The sequence below is a fragment of the Phoenix dactylifera genome, chromosome 2, assembly GCF_009389715.1.
Source record: "Phoenix dactylifera cultivar Barhee BC4 chromosome 2, palm_55x_up_171113_PBpolish2nd_filt_p, whole genome shotgun sequence".
NCBI lineage: Eukaryota > Viridiplantae > Streptophyta > Magnoliopsida > Arecales > Arecaceae > Phoenix > Phoenix dactylifera.
The window spans coordinates 13,966,986-13,984,413 of NC_052393.1; the positions used below are offsets into that span (position 1 = coordinate 13,966,986).

General features: G+C 41.1%; 2 protein-coding genes across 5 annotated transcripts; both read right to left on the reverse strand.

The window, feature by feature from the left end:
* Nucleotides 1-1,238: 1,238 nt before the first annotated feature.
* On the reverse strand, nt 1,239-3,486 carry LOC120109063 (BAG family molecular chaperone regulator 3-like). Of its 3 annotated transcripts, none has more exons than XM_039122808.1 (5): nt 3,300-3,486; nt 2,473-2,979; nt 2,135-2,391; nt 1,899-2,045; nt 1,239-1,773 (listed from the first exon to the last, which is right to left on the reverse strand). In XM_039122808.1, the coding sequence occupies exons 2-5, from the start codon at nt 2,705-2,707 to the stop codon at nt 1,513-1,515; spliced, it is 900 nt and encodes a 299-aa protein (XP_038978736.1). In that variant the 5' UTR covers nt 2,708-2,979; nt 3,300-3,486; the 3' UTR covers nt 1,239-1,512. The 3 variants fall into 3 exon arrangements, with proteins under 3 accessions (XP_038978736.1, XP_038978731.1, XP_038978724.1); XM_039122803.1 differs by having other exon boundaries at nt 2,473-3,118; XM_039122796.1 differs by having other exon boundaries at nt 2,473-3,135.
* Nucleotides 3,487-12,367: 8,881 nt separating this feature from the next.
* On the reverse strand, nt 12,368-14,207 carry LOC103716869 (BAG family molecular chaperone regulator 2-like). 2 transcript variants are annotated; one of them, XM_008805052.4, is made up of 4 exons: nt 13,605-14,207; nt 13,276-13,532; nt 13,043-13,189; nt 12,368-12,974 (listed from the first exon to the last, which is right to left on the reverse strand). In XM_008805052.4, the coding sequence occupies exons 1-4, from the start codon at nt 13,852-13,854 to the stop codon at nt 12,795-12,797; spliced, it is 834 nt and encodes a 277-aa protein (XP_008803274.1). In that variant the 5' UTR covers nt 13,855-14,207; the 3' UTR covers nt 12,368-12,794. The 2 variants fall into 2 exon arrangements, with proteins under 2 accessions (XP_008803274.1, XP_008803273.1); XM_008805051.4 differs by having other exon boundaries at nt 12,368-12,930; nt 13,605-14,200.
* Between the last annotated feature and the right edge of the window lie 3,221 nt (nt 14,208-17,428).

Genomic DNA, 17,428 nt, shown 5'->3' on the forward strand with positions numbered 1-17,428 from the left:
AAAAATTAGACTCAAAATATCAACAGGTACAGGTCTCGATTTCGTAAAACCCTAACCCAATCAGACCAGATATCTCCCTTAATAAACCATTAGTCTCCAAAGTTTTTCACTATGAAGAATCACCGACGCAAGACAGGATGAATCAATATCTCTTGCTGCATTTGGAATCCATGCGTTGGGTTGGTTTTGGGTCAAGTTAGATATGAATTTATTTAACTTGGGTCAACTCTGCACAACAAGCATTAAGCCATTCTTTAAGTCCAGTTGGGTTTACTTCAAAGGAAAGTTCATGAGACTTAAAGCTGATCCAAACTTGATAAAATTTCACATAGCATGAAGCCCTTTCATTGGTGCAATCAAATGGATCAAATTCCAGACCTCTCCCATGAGGAGAAGATTGCTAATCCATTGAGATAAATCATGTTGGCAACTCTGCTATGCTTCTCATACTCTTGGCGTGAGTACATGATTGGTCGTTATAATCGACAATCCAAAACTATTGTTCCAAAATAAAAAAAACAATTAAAAACGTAAGAATCTAGCATTTTAGATGGCATATTAGTTCACAGGAACTACCTTCTGTGATAAGATAATGCATAATTGAGGGGGCCAGAAAGACCAACAAAAAAAAAAAGAGAAAGGGTTGCAAGGATGAGAGACGACCCCGTCTCCAAAAAGCTTTTTCTAAGCCATCAGCTGGCAGAACGGCCTTCGACCGACATGCTGCTTTCGTTTCAGAAAGCAAGCCATGATATGGTGGGAACTGGGAAACAAAGGTGACCAGAAGGACCAACTCATTCCGAGGCTTATAAGACACGATGGCCTGCAACTCGAGGTCCACCCACATCTCATCCTTGCCCTGTTGCTTACGAAATCCCCCACTACCCCTAACCTCTACAGCTACAAATTTATAAGTTTCGACAAAGACATATAGTTGAGATATCATTTATCCCTAACCCAAGATTACTCCAAGCACACATGAAGCAAGGGATCTCTGAGTCACATCTGCACAGATAATTATGATGAAGCTGTTGCTGCTCTTTTAAAAAGACTATGATTAACTAATAATATGAACACTTCTCATTTTCCCTCAAAATCTGCTGCAATTGAAGTAATTGAGGCTTGACAAAAGAGATTGTAAAAGCCATGAACACCCTTTTCAGAACTCAATGATGACATTAACAATGATATACCGCAACTTTATCTGCACGAGGAGAAATATATTTGAAGACCGGGAATAAACCTCCATCACTATAAATCAATCCATTTATTTCTCATTTGGACCAACCTTAACAAGAGGAGTCCTATGGAACAGATCTCTTCTTCCAAAAATCGAGTTTGTACACACAAAAAGAATAGAAGAAGAAGCTTAGCTAAGAGGGGAAGAAAAAAAAAAGTAGACCAATCAAACCCAATCATATATTGGACTACTATCCACCCACCTGATGCCAAGCAGGGCGGCCATGACCATTCCAGAAGAAAACTTTCCACTAACCATTTTCCTATCTATACTTAAAACAACTCCCAATCGAACCTCGGGGAAGGGACGGATGACGCATTTGGGGTGGCCGTCGCCGGAGTGATGGTGGCCGGGGTGGTTGGCGAGAAGAGAGAATCAAAAGTCTCCCATTTCGTCGTCACCACCGACGGCGGTGGCTGCTGCTGTTTCTGCTGCAGCTGCTGCGCAGGCATGTGCTCGTTGGTCGTCTTGAGTGCGTCATTCTTCACCTTGAGCACATCCAGCTTCTCCACATACTTTTGCACTCTCCTCTCCTGCAGTCCAACCCAAACAACCAACAACCTCGATAAAATAGATCAGCAAACTTCACATTCCATGCAAAAAAAAAAAAAACAAACAAACTTGTTAATGGTTCGATTGAATGGCAATTGGATTTGACCTGCATTCTCTTCTGGGGCTTCAAATCCCCATCGGCGACGATGCCATCCAGCTTAACCAGCTGATTCATCAGCAGCTCGATGAGGTTCGCCACATCTTTCTTAGCAACCTTTCCACCTTTGGTTACAATGGCATCTAGTTCAGATACCTGCCGGACTAGGACATTTGGAAGAAATTAGACCGATGTAAGGGACAAAGATAGAAAGGAGCGCGCTTTTGAACGGGAATGTGGGTGACCTGGGACGCGAGTTTGTCGACTTCGAGGCTTATCTGGGAGATGGAGTTGGAGGCCTTGGCAATCTTGGCCCGGTGGCGCATCTCTAGCAAGCGCTTGGCCCGGCCGGCGGGGTCATCCACGACCACCACCTTGGAGCCGTCCTTCACGCCGGAGATGTCGAGATACGCGCTGGGATCCCTCTCCTTCTCTTTGTACACCACCTTCAGGTCTTCTGGATGCAGTCCAATTCTCTCCGATAGGAGCTTCTTCAACTCCCCTGCCCCAATTCATCGATGCAATTAATTGACTAGCGACGTTAGAACAAAGAGATTTCTAAAAGAGCTGATTCGGGGATTACCGAAGGTGGATTGGGAACTGAGATAGATCTCGTGATAGGCGGCGCCGTACTTGACGCGGACGCGGATGGTGGGTGCGGCGGCGACGGAGTCGGGGTCCCGCTTCTGGACCAGCATCCCGCCGGGCCGGACCTCCCACTGGTGCGCCTCATCCGCCCCCGGCACGGCCGCCGGAAAAGTTTTCACGGGGCTGAATTCCTTCGCCGCCGCCGGGCTCTTCGTCCTCCCTAGCATCATCTTCTCTAGATCTTTTGTCTTTTCCGGGTCGACGAATTGAAGTTTATAGAGGGTAAAGAAAAAAAAACAGGGGGGACAGCGAATCTTTCCTTAAATTGCGTCGGCGAAGGCTGACTCGGAGGCTGAAGAAGATTCGTCGAGCCAGAGGAGGAGACCGCCGGCGAAAGTGGGATCTCTTCGTTAATCTCCGCCTCTTCCACCGTAGAATTCGGAAGGGAAAGGAGAGGCACCCGTCTCCCAACACACGGATCTCTCTTTATGCTCCGAATCTTCTGCGGCGGCCCAAAATGCCAAGTTACGAACCACCAAAAAAAAAAAAATCTATGTCACCGTAGAAGGGCAGAATAATTGAAGGAATCGCGGAGAATAATTGAGACTGTGGGAGTTGCCTTGTCTGTATTTTCCTAGTCCCTGCGGAAACAAACGCCCTGAAATAGATGAGGTTGGAATGAAGGAAAGAAATCGAGAGAAATCGGAAGGTAGAGGAGAGGAGAGGGACAACGGAACAAGACAGCTCGACAAGAGAATATTAAGTGATATATTTATAAGCATTAAAAATTAAATTTAACATTGAATTATGAAATATACATACCCAAAGCTACTGTTTGAAGCCAGAAGGACTCCCCTTTTCTACCATCACAAGTTAATCACATAAGAAAAAAAAAAATTTAATAAAATCAAAGAGAAGAGAGAGAGAAAGAGAGAGAGAGAGAGTTTTCTCCACCAACTCGCACTAGACTGCGAGGCTTATGCAAGAAGCCTAGGCTGCTTTAACGCAGGCATATGCAGAAGCACCGACAGGAGACAGCGGTGAAGTTCTAGTTCATTTCATGAAACGATGGATAACTGCACGACATTTAAGTTACACGTTTCACTCTATCATGCGAAGTGCAAAACAATTAGTATGCTATACTTGTTAGACATATTGGCCCGTCCAAGTTTTTTTTTAAATTTTTTTTTGCAGCAGAAACCCACATACATCATGTGGGAGTGTAGCTCCTAAAATCAGAAAAAAAAATAGAGTGCAAGAAAAAAAAAAAAAAAAAAAAAGTAGAATCAGCTCAACTTTTAGACGACCTTCTAGGTGAGCGCCTTAATGCATTTGGAAGCTATCTTTATAGTTATAAATGCATTAAGCCCTCTCATACCTAAGAAATTTATTATTTTTTTCTTATTTATGCATTGAAACTCCAAATACATTTATGTTGGGATCTTTGGATTCGCTATAGGCTCTTAAATCTGGACAGCCTCATAGTTCTCCAAATAAAACCTCCAAAATGATGGACCGTATAACATATCATTCAGTGTAATATTATTTATCTCTCCATAAACATATAGCTCCATGAAAGGTGCACTCGCCCAACATACAGCCCGTCCAAGCCTTTGCGGCCAGGCTTTTCCTCTAAGCGTCAATATTCCAAAATCTCAAAAATGTCACCTCCGTAAGAGCAGTGGCTTTTTCGTAATTTACCTCAAACGATTGACTAGAAGGCAAGCTAATGGAAATCTCCCAGCTCGGAATAGCTGTCAGAAAAGATGCCTGAGAGGACGCGTCACCTTTCGGCTTGCGGTGACTGAACTTACAGGCTTTAGGATTCGTTCCATCATCGTATCATCCCTCTGACGCGACTCTTCCAGTCCACCTCACCAGCCAAAAAGAGCGGAAGAGGAGGGGGGAAAAAAATCATACGCCGACGGACGGTAATGCGTTCTCCTGATAGTACACGTGTAACCATCCGTCGCTTATGATGTGGGTCTCTGTGTCGTCCTACTCTTGCTCGAATCTTTACCGACGGTCGCGGGCGACCGACGGGCCTGGCGTAATTTAACACGTGCGATGCTGTTGGGCCGTCCATCTCGGCAACGGGGAAGGAGGGGGACGGTGGAACTCGCGGGCCAGCGCCCGATTGGGTCACACGAGTACATTTCGATTCGATAATACATGGATAACGATGATACATGAAAAATAATATAATATTTATCAGCTGCCGTCTTATTTTAATCCATTATTTGATGATGGAGAATGATAGGGGCATGGATGGTGGCCTCTCCACATCATAACCCTCTTTAGTCTATTATTTTTTGTTGTTGTATTTATAGCGTTCTCAGAAAGAGAAAAGACTATGATACAGGGTAAATACGATCTTTGAAATCATCACCCTTGTGATTAATTGTTCTTTCTTTTTTACTTCACCTGACGGCTGCGATGATAATATGATTATTATAACATTTTGGTGCAGATAAAGCTGCTTATGTGGTTAGTTTGATGCATGATTTACTTTTGTTATTTTCCTACTGAAATGTTCTAGAATAAACAAAAGAATTTAAACCACAACCATCCATGAATTATGAAATTCAGAAGATAAGCATTTTAGTCCTACTGAAATTGTTAATTTGGATTATGAGTAGATCAAATCTTCACGGAAATTGATTTATTTTCGATATATTTGAGGAGCTGCCAAGTCTAGGTTGAGAATTGCCATCACTAATTTTAGGACTCACATGCAACTATGTAATTTTAATTGGTCTATTATTTATTTGGCAATGTTAGCGTTACATTTTTAGGAAAAAGATGCTGCATAAACTTAAATCAGTATTATTTATCATATTTGCTCTTTTCCAATTCTCCAAAGGTGCCCAACGTAGTAATGTGTCTATCTTCGTCGTCCATTAAATCTGCTTAAAGATGACGGTTTTAAAGGCACTAAGAGAAAAAAACAATTATAGTATACCTAGCACCATATGCCCCTATATGGGCATGAGAGGAAGAGCGTGTGTATGTGTGTCTGCGAGAGTGAGCATGACATGGAGTTCTATGAAGCGAGTTACTTGGATTGGAAGTAACATAGACTTGCTTCTTAAAAGATGAAAAAGAAGCATTTGTCTCACATCATATGATGGAGGTATTAAGTTGCACGAGTAAGATATGCTATAGTGCATGGTATCATTAAATTCTCAAAATACAATATACTTTAAATTGCTGCTTTAATTTCTGGTTGTTTTTGTTGCTTGCATTTTTTATATTGCCTACTAGTTAGTCCAAAAGAAAAAGGAAGTAGTAGTTTTTTTTATATGAGGAATTCCATCAAACATTTATATTGCCTACTAGTTACTTCCAAAAGAAAAAGGAAGTAGTATTTTTTTTTTTTTTTTTTTTGATGTGAGAAAAGGAAAGAGTAGTTGTAATTATACTTTTTTAGAAAAAAATTCTAACATTGTATAATTTTTTATAAAATGAAGAGATGAATGAGTGATTGAGACATGCCTTAGAAGACTAGAACACGCGTGTGTGCATGTACACAAAATAAATTTGGCAGTCTGAAAAGGGGAGGAGGCATTTTTGCAACATAGTCATGAATTGTGGGGAAAAGTTCTTCCATGATTCATTAAAAAATATAGAGAGAGAGGTAATGCAAATCCATGAAGCAAAAGTCATCTCTACTTCAAGTAGCCTTGATAGATCTATCAATCGATATAAAACAGTGAGAACCAAGAGTAACAAACTATTTCTTTGTAAGATTTATCATGCCATATGTTAGGTTTCTACCAAATATTTCTTCATACGAATTAGCGAGATCAAATTTTTTGTTTGAACTAAAATTTTATTTACTTATTTACAATTCATGTCGTTTCTGTTTGTGTTTTTACTGCTACTATTGGTGTTGCTAATGCTGCCTTTACTACTACATATTAAAATAAAATGTGAATATGTATATAAACCCAAATTTGTCAATTAAAAATTACTTAACTAAGCAATTCTTGTTTTTAAGCTTAAATGAGGTCAAGCGATTAAACTTGTTGGCTCATTTTCTGAAAATCTAAGCTTTTGGCATTCCATGGTTGGTTATCATGGAATCATAGATAAGTTTGCTAGAGATCATGAGCACAAAATCTCTCAAAGTTAATTATTTATTTAATTTATTCATTTTTCATCTTGACATGTTTAAATTGTTATCTCAACTTATTCATCCTTCCATCTAAGCCGCATTGAAGAAAGGAAAAAGAATGTTAAACCTTCTATTTATTATTGACCCGTTAGTGAAGAACTTAAGCTTTTAGGACCAAGGGGTTAGTTAATAAATACTCAAGCTTAAATTTAATCTTTAGATAAATCAAATTAATTGGTTCAAGATCCCATACTGCTTGTTGAATTTTAAACCATCTTAATTGATATAACTATCCTTGTGAATTGTGATTATTTGTGCCACATGCAAAAACAATATTGTAATGTGGCATGTAATGTGCATGCCAATGTCTTTATTTTACACCATATATGTGAATAACCTTAAAAAAAAATCTATAGCAGCTAAACTTCATGTCCTAATGGAATTCTCATTCAATATTCTCAAACTATACGTAAACAAATTGTCACGCCCCCACCTACGTGGAGCACGTGAGGCACCTAGTGCCCACATGAGGGCCATATGAGGAGAAAACACGGAGCTCCCCTGTCAGATATTGTCCAGTTTCGGAGCTTCACGCAAGCATCCTTCACCCCTCCTTGGTTTTGTTTTCCATCCAAAACGCGTCTGCAGGATTAGGAGACACCCGCCTCATATGCCCAGAATCTGGAACGAGTCTTTTCGATGTGGGACTATTGGCCTCACACCCTTCCGACCATCGGACAAGAGCCGTCCTCGGCTCTGATACCAAATGTCACGCCCCCGCCTGCGCGGAGCACGTGAGGCACCTAGTGCCCATATGAGGGGGAAACACGAAGCTCCCCTGCCAGATATTGTCCGGTTCCGAAGCTTCACGCAAGCGTCCTTCACCCCTTTCCGATTTTGTTTTCCACCCAAAACGCATCTGCGGGATTAGGAGACACCCACCTCATATGCCCAGGCTCTGGAACGAGTTTTTCCAATGTGGGACTATTGGGTCTCACTCCGCATGACACAAATGGATCCTTCTCATGATCAAGATGATTGCCTTGGTGAAAATATTTACAAAAATTGCTCTTGCTAAAGAGTACCTTATGGCTTATTCTCAAAAACAAGAGAATATTACTTCAAGTAATAGCCTGCTAATAGGTTTCTTAACATGTATTGAACAAGTTCCTCTTTTTACAGGTAGTCTAAAGGTCTATTACTCTTTTACCACGAAAAGGAGATTCGTCAATGCAAAATTTTTATCTTTATATTTTGGAAAAATGAAAAGTTTGTTTATCTCTTATATGTGGAAATGTGGACATGTTTGGCACTGCTTCTACATCCTAATTACAAATCTTTCCTGAGAAATACTTTTATAAATTTTATTTAAAGAGAATTATTTATTATTTTGGCAATAATACAAAATAAAATACAGGCAAATGAAATGATTTTATGGGCAAGGTGAAGATGTGGGACCAAGTTGGAGCATGGACACCATTACAAAATACAAATATGGGGTAGAAGAAAGAGTATCTTGGTTCATGAAATCATTTTCGGCTTCTAACGTGAAAGAAAGGTCTAACCAACCTAATCACAAAGTATCCAAAGCCCAGATTCCACTTGTGAGAAAAGAAGAACGGAAATATTGTGACATATACCATACTGAATTATTAGAAAATTAATGAATCACCTACAATTTGTTTCTTGGCCAAATAATTATTTAATTTTTTAATAAAAAAATCAATTGGTACTACTCACTAATTCGCACACACTAGATGCAAGTCTATAATTATTTATGTTGTCTTTACTAAATATATAAAAAAAAACACTTCAGATTTCAAACTAATAATAAATTTTCTCTTTTTTTTTTTCAGTTTCTCCGTTCTTGCTTATTCTTGATTTGATGTTCCAATAGGACCAAATATTGGCATCCTCTCCTAAGCCCATCTTGGACTTTTGGAGTTCACATCCTCATTGATTAAGGGAGGTGATGTTCCCACTATCAATTTTTAGGGAAAAAAATTAAATATTATAATGAACAAATATTTCTACTTCATTTTATCTTATTTTTTTATTTTATTTCATTCTCAATTATCGAACTCTCTAAACTTTGGATGAATCTCTCTCATTCTCTAAGTTTTGCTTGTAGTGAAATAACTCCTCTATCGATTTTTATCTTGTTTTTATAATCCCATCAACCACCTATGCCCCACCCTCCCCTGTTTATTTTTTGTCGACCGGCTCTCGAACAAGAGCAACACAAAGCCTTAAGAAGGGTAATTTTGAATAGCCGGAGGTGGGGGTTTGCACCTGTAACAATTCAGAATCTTGCTCTGATATCATTTGTAACAATTCAGAACTTCACCTAAAATGACTGGTTTGAAGATATTATTTGAGTTCCTTGATCCTGTATGAGCACCTAAGATCTACCCAGCGAATAATCGATGGGACTAAATACACGTCCGTATGGATCCTCGCCGCACCCCTTTAGCATTGCCATCATACATAAAGAGATAGAGAATTCATCCATAGATAGTTTCATAATCTCACATGAATACAATCACCGTAAAAAATATAACGACAAATAACTAGTATGCATTATTGAGATATTAATTAATACGGTCTGGTGGCTCAAAAGTTTGTTGAACGATAAATATAGGCATGATTGCGACTTGGTTTAGATAATGGGAGTACTCGAACTTAATGCAGTTGTATGTTTATTCTCCATTAGATGACAGATTGAGATATCCAAAAGCTACGGAGATGAGTTTAAAAAAAAGCACTAATATCAGCAATAACCCAAATCAAGCAAAAATGTATGCTAAAGGAAGAGTAAATTTACTAGCAACTGCACAGAAGAAGTATGGGCATGGGATAATTGGGGTGGCAACTTTTGGGCATTGAAATTATAATTGTTTGTTCGTTCTAGAAAGAAAAAAAAAAAAAACGGAGTTACAAAAACACAAATCCATGAAGATATTTTATTATTTACTCGTTAATTCGTTGCTAGATAAATCAATCTCTTGTCGTGAAAAGTTTTCATGTCTGAAGTGCCTGCATGTAAAAGATGGGGGGTAACCAACCAACATGTTTCCTCGTTTTGATATAGGCAAGTCCAATTAAAGGAATGAGAGGGTCCGAAAACCAAATCAAATAAAATAATTACTCTTTAGTGATTGAAATAACTTGGGCGAGGCTAGCTGAAGCAAGGCTCACTCAATCTAAGCTTTGGTTGAACTGGACAGATAAACATCTAACTTGGTCAAAACTTTTACCAGACATCATAGAAAAAAACATTATCCTCTATATAAAGGAACCTTAACTAGAGCTGTGACAAGCTGATTGGAGAGCAGTCCAGCTATCTCTATTCCAACTAAATTACAATGAACTCTGTGTTGGCATTGATTACCCCATTGATTACCCCGTGTTATCCACGGGGTGGCTTTTGTCTAAATCATGGATATGCATTTAGTTGATGACCGAAACTGAAATCGAAATAAGGATTGGAATGAATTAAAATGAAAATTCGAAATGGCAATATTCTCAGATGCATTTGGTTCGTGCTGGAATTGGAATCGAATTTGAATATTAAAAGAGGGTCGAAATTGGATTTTGAGTTATTGAGGCATTCTTATTCCCTACTGTAACCGGAATGAAAATGGGAATAGGAGCCACTGCTTATTTCCATTTTTACCAAATATGCCTTTTATGTAGTAGTACCTTGTTAGTTAGCCTCGCTTCACCGATAAGGTACCAGGTGCATGGTTTCTAAAATAAACTAGAGGACTTCACCATCAGACTTTACATGAATCTCAAAGTTTATCCTCGCCATACTAAGGTTTGCGACAGAATTTTGTTTTTGTTAAGACATGGAGCTAAAGAATGCATTAGAGGTAGCAAATTTCTGTTGTTTTCCTGTTTTTAGTGCTTCGTATTAGCCTGAGAGACCATCCGAGACAGGGGAATAATTGCAATGATGTGAGGCGGAGCTCTCAATGGCAACCTTCGCTTAACGCTCCATTGGGCTTGAAAGAAACGCCCATATGCAGGAGAATAAGGTACTGAAAAGCGCCACCTCATTCTGCGGCACCTAAAACCGTATCCTGCAATTCGCATTTCCACCTACTCATCGTTGCCCAAGCTAAGATTTTAGGTTATCGCAGGAAGGACAATTATTTTCCCTCCAAACTCTAAATGTCTTCTAACCCACCACATTAGGAAGCAAGGTATCTCTCTCCTATATATGGACCACTAATTACGGTTATCATTGTTGTGGTTCAAATTTGGCCCGAGGGTGACCACGCCGGATGAGTCAAGGGAACTGCCGGAGCATGGAGGAAAGGGATCAAAGCCACCTCCCACAATCGACTGTATGCATGTACAAAGCCTTACCGGTAATTCCGATGAGGATCCTCCAATGCTCAAGTTAGAGTGGATCTCGTTGGTCCAGCCAAAAATCCCTTAGGCATTACCTGATGGGATTATTTATAGTCCCGGTAGCGGCGCCCATGTGGCGGAGGTGTGGCCCGTTTCTATCATGAATGGAGACGGCATGCAAACAGAGCTTGCTTGTGGCGCATAGTGCGGTCCGTCCTTGTGAGCAGTAAGATGTCGACTGTCGTAGCAAGGTATGGCTGGAGTAGCATGGCGCTGTTCTTGACTGTTGTGGGCCAGCAAGCAAAGCATGGCGTGGTGGTACCACAATGTACGGCCACATAGGATGACGTGGGCACGCACATGCGTACAGTCGTTGGCAAGGCCGAGCTCGTCGAGAGGTCGCATCATGCATTTGGCGAGGTCGGCTTGACGGGTGTTAAGGCTAGCCTGGCATTCCGGATTCCAAGGTGTGCTTGGCAGAGCGCCCCAAGCTCAAAGATCGGGGTGTATTATTGGAGAGGGCGCCTCGAGCTCAGTCGGGACGCATCGGCGAATAAGGAAGGCGCCCTGAGCTTGGGGAATAATGTACTTGGCTTGAACAAATATGTAGGCTTCAACAAAGATGGACCTTTCTTTCTATCCAACTTATTGAATGCATCAGATTTAATGTGGATCCTTCCAACTTAAAATTAGATATAAAACATGGACTCTACATTGCTCTATATTTTATTTCTAGAGGGCGATTTATGAGAGGATCGGAATGCTGATATTCCATTTTGCAAAGAAAATCTATGGTTGCAACATAATTAGATGAACAATAGCCTGTACAAAAGCAAGCTACTAGCTTGTTTGCATCTGCACATGAATCAAATAGCTAACAATTGTTTATTAAAAATAAATAAATAGATTAAGATATACAACAAGAACATTCATACTAGCTGCTTGAGAAATATTTAATCGGTCAATTAGCACAATATCAAACTACTTGTGCTATATACTTTCTTACTAAATATTTGAAGCATTCCAGTAGAAAAGAGAAATATGCTCCGCCATAACTAATTATAATTCAAAAAACTTTGTCTTAGCTAGTCACGCCCATCAACATAGTTCGTAATCATAGTTGAAGGCATTTTCATCAAGCAGATATTACCTCCACTCCATAATCCAATATGGAAAAAAATACCATCCATTATATTACATTTATTCAATTTTCTCTCTCAAAAATATAGATGTAGGATTCATTATTTATTTTACCATCTTTCTAATCTAATTTTTTTATCAAATATAATAATATGATAAAAAACACTAAACTCGCGCTCATGGAACCTATCCTCCAAAATTTAATTACGAGCCGCACGAAAATAATATTTTATAGTTTTGCACTAACCTTTTCTCCTTGAGCAGGGGACAGAGCTTTCCATCATAACATAAACTCATTTATTTCTAACATCGATCCCCAATGGAGGAGTTTTTACAGACCCAGAACCTCCTCTACATTCTAGATATACACGAATAAAAGAATAGCAGAGGAAGCCTATTTTTTTATAAAAAAGACCCAAAAAAATAAAAATAAAAAAATTAAAATATAAAGGGAAAAAAAACAGAGAGACCAACCAAACCCAAACATATACGACACCGTCCATCCACCTAACACCGGGCGAAGTTTCCCGACCAGATTATTCGTATCTATCTAACCACCTATACTCAAAATAATTCCCAATCGAACTTTGGGGTGGGAGCGGATGACACGGTGGAGCCGGCGGAGGCCGTGGTGGCGGCCGAAGTTGCCGTCGAGGCGGCGGCCGGCGAGAACAGTGAATCAAACCCCTCCCATTTCGTCGTCACCACCGCCGACGGCGGCGCGCGCTTCTTCGCCTGCGGCTGCCGTTCCGGCATTTTCTCATCGGCCGCCCTCGGCATCGCATTCTTGATCTTGAGCACGTCCAGAGTCTCCACATGCCTCTGAATTCTCCTCTCCTGCAAACCATCCCGAAGAAAAGAACACCCTCAAGTAATTTTGCCTGAAAAAAATCGAAGCATTACAGGAGAGAATTCTTCGTGGTTGGATCGATATGCGATCGAAATTAACCTGCATTCTTTTCTGCAGCTTCAGATCGCCGTCGGCGACGACGCCATCCAGTTTGACCAGATGAGTCATGAGCATCTCGATGAGGTTCACCACATCCTTCTCCGCGACTCTTCCGCCTTTGGATACGACCGTCTCCAGTGCAGACACCTGAATACGATCGCGCAGAGACATTCATAAGAATCATGAATTTGATTGATCTGGAGAATGCTGTTGTTGATGGGAATGTGGGCGACCTCGGAGGCGAGTTTGTCGACATCGAGGCTGATCTGGGAGATGAAATTGGAGGCCTTCTCGATCTTGGCCTGGCGGCGCATTTCCAGGAAGCGCCTCGCCTGTGCGGCCGCGTCCTCCACCAACACCATCTTGGACCCGTCCTTCACGCCGGAGAGGTCCAGATAGGCTTTGGAGCCTCTCACCTTGTCCTTGTATATCAGTTTCTGGTCCTCTGGATGCAGCCCGGTCCTCGACGACAGCAGCTTCTTCAATTCCCCTGCTCCAATTCATCGATCAGATCGATTGATTACGACATATATAAAAAAAAAATTCGGATTTTGGGGGTTACCGAAGGTGGCTTGGGAGCTGAGATAGATCTCATGGTAGGCGGCGCCGTACTTGACGCGGACGCGGATCGTAGGGGCGAGGGAGGGGGCGGAGTCAGGGTCTCGCTTCTGGACCAGCATCCCGCTGGGCCGGACCTCCCACTCCTCCACCGAGGCGACCGGGGATCCTTTCATCGGGACGAAGGCCGCCTTCGCCTTCACCTTCGCCTTCGCCTTCGCCGGCGACGCGCCCATCCTCCTCATCGGCATCATCTTCTCTCGACAGACACCGACCCCCTCTCCTACTCTTGTCCAATCAGTACGGTAATTTTAGAGGGAGATCAGATCTCGCGCGAGATCAGATCATTCCGCCGCCGCCATTTCAGAATCCAACGGCGATTTGCCGGAGAAACGCTCGGATGTCTTCGCGACACCGAGATGGAGGAAAAGATCTAACTATCTAAACAAAGAATAGAAGAACTCAAAGAAGAAAGAATGGGTGGTGGTGAAGAATAATTGGGTTATGGGAGTGTTGCCTTATATATATATATATTTTTCTCTTTCTTCTCGCGGAAACAAACGCCTGGAAATAGCGGAGAGCGGAAGGAACGAAAGAAAATAAGAAAGTGGAGGACCAAGACGGGCCGACGGTAGCCGAACATATAAAAATAATAAATATAGCTTATTGACGAAACATACAAAAAGATGGAAATGGAATTTAACTGTTAAGGAAGTACAGTCAAGGTAAGCCAACCTTACGTTTAAACTAAATCATGACTCAAAAAGGCTAAAGATAAAAGGGCAAAACTTCCGTCGTCCACTATAATTGGAAAAAAAAAGTTTTTTATTAAAAAAAGGAAAATAAAAGAAGAAGAAAGGAATGCTTCTTCTACCAAGTCAATACCACGAAGCTTCCATCGGAAGCACGAGCAACCGACAGTGACCGGGTTGAGAACGGTGGGATGCTTCTCGCGACTTTCGAACTCCACGTGGTGCTACTTCAGGCCAGGTGTAAACTTGGCTTCCACTCTTTCTATATCCAAGCTTCCTTTTTCTCCTTTCTTTTCTTTTAACTTTTCTTACGCCATTTGTTTGCCTTCCACGTCGTCCCGATCTCTTCCTCTATCCTCTTTTTTTTTTTTTTTTTATAACTTATCTTCCAATTCAATCAATTTTCAGGTATGCCATCGATGATGATTCACCGAGCCCGTAGACCGTGGCCTTTTTTTTTGTAATTTAGCTTGGATCTCTGACTTAGAATTTGATGGTGGACGACTCCTCTCATCCGCCGCGCGACACGTCCATCACCGGCGAAACACAACCTAGTTCGGAAAGGTGGACGCAAACGGACGACACGTCATCCGAACCCTGGACTTTACGATTGGCACCATCACCGATATCTCACGTGCGACACGAATCGTAAAGTCACTTGCAAACCGGCAGGTAGCCCCTATTTGCCGTTTCTCGTCCGTATCGCACGCACGCCGTCCCCTATTTGACTCTCGGGCGGGCCCCGCCGTTTTCGGACGTGGCAGCCGTTTTGTCGCGTTCCGAAACGCCGTCAGCATCGCTGGACCTCACCGACTTCCCCCTGTCAGCTGCCTGGACACCGTGGGCGTCACTGAGCCGTCGATCTCGGCTGCGCCGCAGGAAAGGGACGGTGTAGCCCACGCGAATATTTGTATAAATATGAGACTATAGAAACCGGTAGGGGCGGGCCAGTGGCCGGATAGGAGACAAGCCACCTTTTCTTTATGCTAACCAATCTTGATTAATATAAGATTCTTAGATTAATCATTAATTATGCCGACGTAATATATTTTAATTTATTCTTGTGGCGTTAAGTCCACTACGACATTTGGGAAAAAAGGAAGGTATCGAATAAATGATGGTAAGATGATGGGAAGTGGAAGGTGGTGTCTTACAAATCATTAGCGACTTTGGCGACGGTTCGAGTTGGCTTGTATTACTGGAAATTAAGTGAAGACAAGAACATTGATGACATCGTGTATGGTGCTAGAAAAAGGAGGTGATAATTCGGTACGTAGTTTTTACCCTCCGGTTGGTCGTCTTTATTAATTGGTCTTGCTGTAATAACAGCGTTTATAATAATGTTTTGGTACGGTGGAACGTAAGGTGCCGGGCGTTTTAAAGCAGCCGGCATGGACGGTTTCATGCATGCTTTTTCTCAGTTCGTTCTTTTTTCATTTTGTTCCTGCTGGTCAGAACCCAAGGACAATTGGGGATTGTTCATGCTGTTCCGCAGAATTATTCTGTTTCTAAAATAGAAAAGTTATATGATCATATTGGTTACAATTATAAACAATGGATATTCTGCTCTGATCTAGTAGTTACAGCTAAGAAATATGTTATTCTTATTCAATACTTGATAAATGGTTAGATGATGATCAAGACACCCCTCTTAAGTTGAAGTGTGGAGATCATGAACCAACTTAACAATTATATACTATAACTGCTCTCGATCAAAAAGCTTGGGGAATAGGTCCACAATCTATTGATTGGATTCGACATGAGCTGTCTTAATGAGATGACGTTGGATTTTCTCGTAGAAAATATGGCAATCAAGTTCGATATGCTTGGTGCACTCATGAAAGATACGGGATTGCATGCAATATGTAGACCTGATTGATTGTCATAGAAAAGAGCAGTTGTATGCCGTAGGACTTGCCAATCATCAAGCAACTAGTTTAACCATTAAATTTCACATGCAGCGATTGCCATAGCTCGATATTTTTCTTCAGCAGATGAATAAGAAGCAATATCTTGTTTCTTAGATTTCCATGATATAGGACTAGTGCTGAGAAAGGTACAATATTCTGTAATGGACCTCTGAGAAGTAGGACAACGAGCCTAATCCGAATCTGAATAAGCAAAAAAAAAATAATGGGTTGGAACAAGAGAAGAAATGACCGGCTTCCGCTGATGATTTGATGTAGCGAACTACACAAAGTGCAGCTTCCTAATGAGACTGATGTGGGGCATGCATTGATTGGCTAAGAATATTGATAGGATAAAAAATGTCTGACCGTGTGATGCTAAGATAAGGTTAGCGCCCATAAATCTCCGATAACGAAAAGGTTCATTAAAATAGCTAGGGTTAGTATTTGGAGATAGTGTGAGATTGGGCTCCAGAGGTGAATCACATGGATGGCAACTAAGAGCACCCACATCAGCTAACATGTCCAACGCATATTTTCATTGTTAGAGATAAATACCTTGAGCAGACTTGGCAACTTCAATTCCAAGAAAATATTTGATTGGTCCAAAGTCCTTTATATGAAATTTGGAATCAAGGAAACTCTTAACAAGAGTAATGACAAGGGAATCATCACCAGATATGAAAATATCATCCACATATATTAGAACAACAGTAAAGAGGGTACCCCTTGTAGATGTGAAAAGTAAGTAGTCGGCCTTAAATTGGAGAAAACGAGTAGTATGAAGTATAGATGAGAATTTGGCAAACCGGTTGCAAGAGGCCTGCTTGAGCCCATAAAGTGACTTATGAAAGCTGCAAACGCGTGAATTACCTTGTTTGGCAAATCTAGGATGAATTTTCCTATAAACCTTCTCATCTAAATCCTCATGAAGGAAAGTATTGTTTATATCTAGCTGATGTAAAGGCCAACTTCTAACTGAAGTAATTGCAAGTAAGCAACGAATTGTGACAAGTTTGGCAATAGGTGCAAAAATCTCAGTGCAATCATAGCCCTCAGTTTGTGTGAAGCCTTTTGCAATAAGCCTGGCTTTGTATCTCTCAATCACTGCAATATTTGATCTTGCAGACCCATTTGCAGCCAACAGTTTTTTTTTCGGGGGGCGAATT

Bases quoted from the DNA above. Each gene is read 5' to 3' on its own strand.
- LOC120109063 (XM_039122808.1), bottom strand. From the start codon at position 2,707: ATGATGCTAGGGAGGACGAAGAGCCCGGCGGCGGCGAAGGAATTCAGC. The intron at 2,392-2,472 runs GTAATCCCCGAA...GAATTGGGGCAG, and splicing joins CAGTTCCCAATCCACCTTCG to GGGAGTTGAAGAAGCTCCTA. The intron at 1,774-1,898 runs GTCAAATCCAAT...GTTGGACTGCAG, and splicing joins AGCCCCAGAAGAGAATGCAG to GAGAGGAGAGTGCAAAAGTA.
- LOC103716869 (XM_008805051.4), bottom strand. From the start codon at position 13,854: ATGATGCCGATGAGGAGGATGGGCGCGTCGCCGGCGAAGGCGAAGGCG. The intron at 13,533-13,604 runs GTAACCCCCAAA...GAATTGGAGCAG, and splicing joins CAGCTCCCAAGCCACCTTCG to GGGAATTGAAGAAGCTGCTG. The intron at 13,190-13,275 runs GTCGCCCACATT...GATCGTATTCAG, and splicing joins TCGACAAACTCGCCTCCGAG to GTGTCTGCACTGGAGACGGT.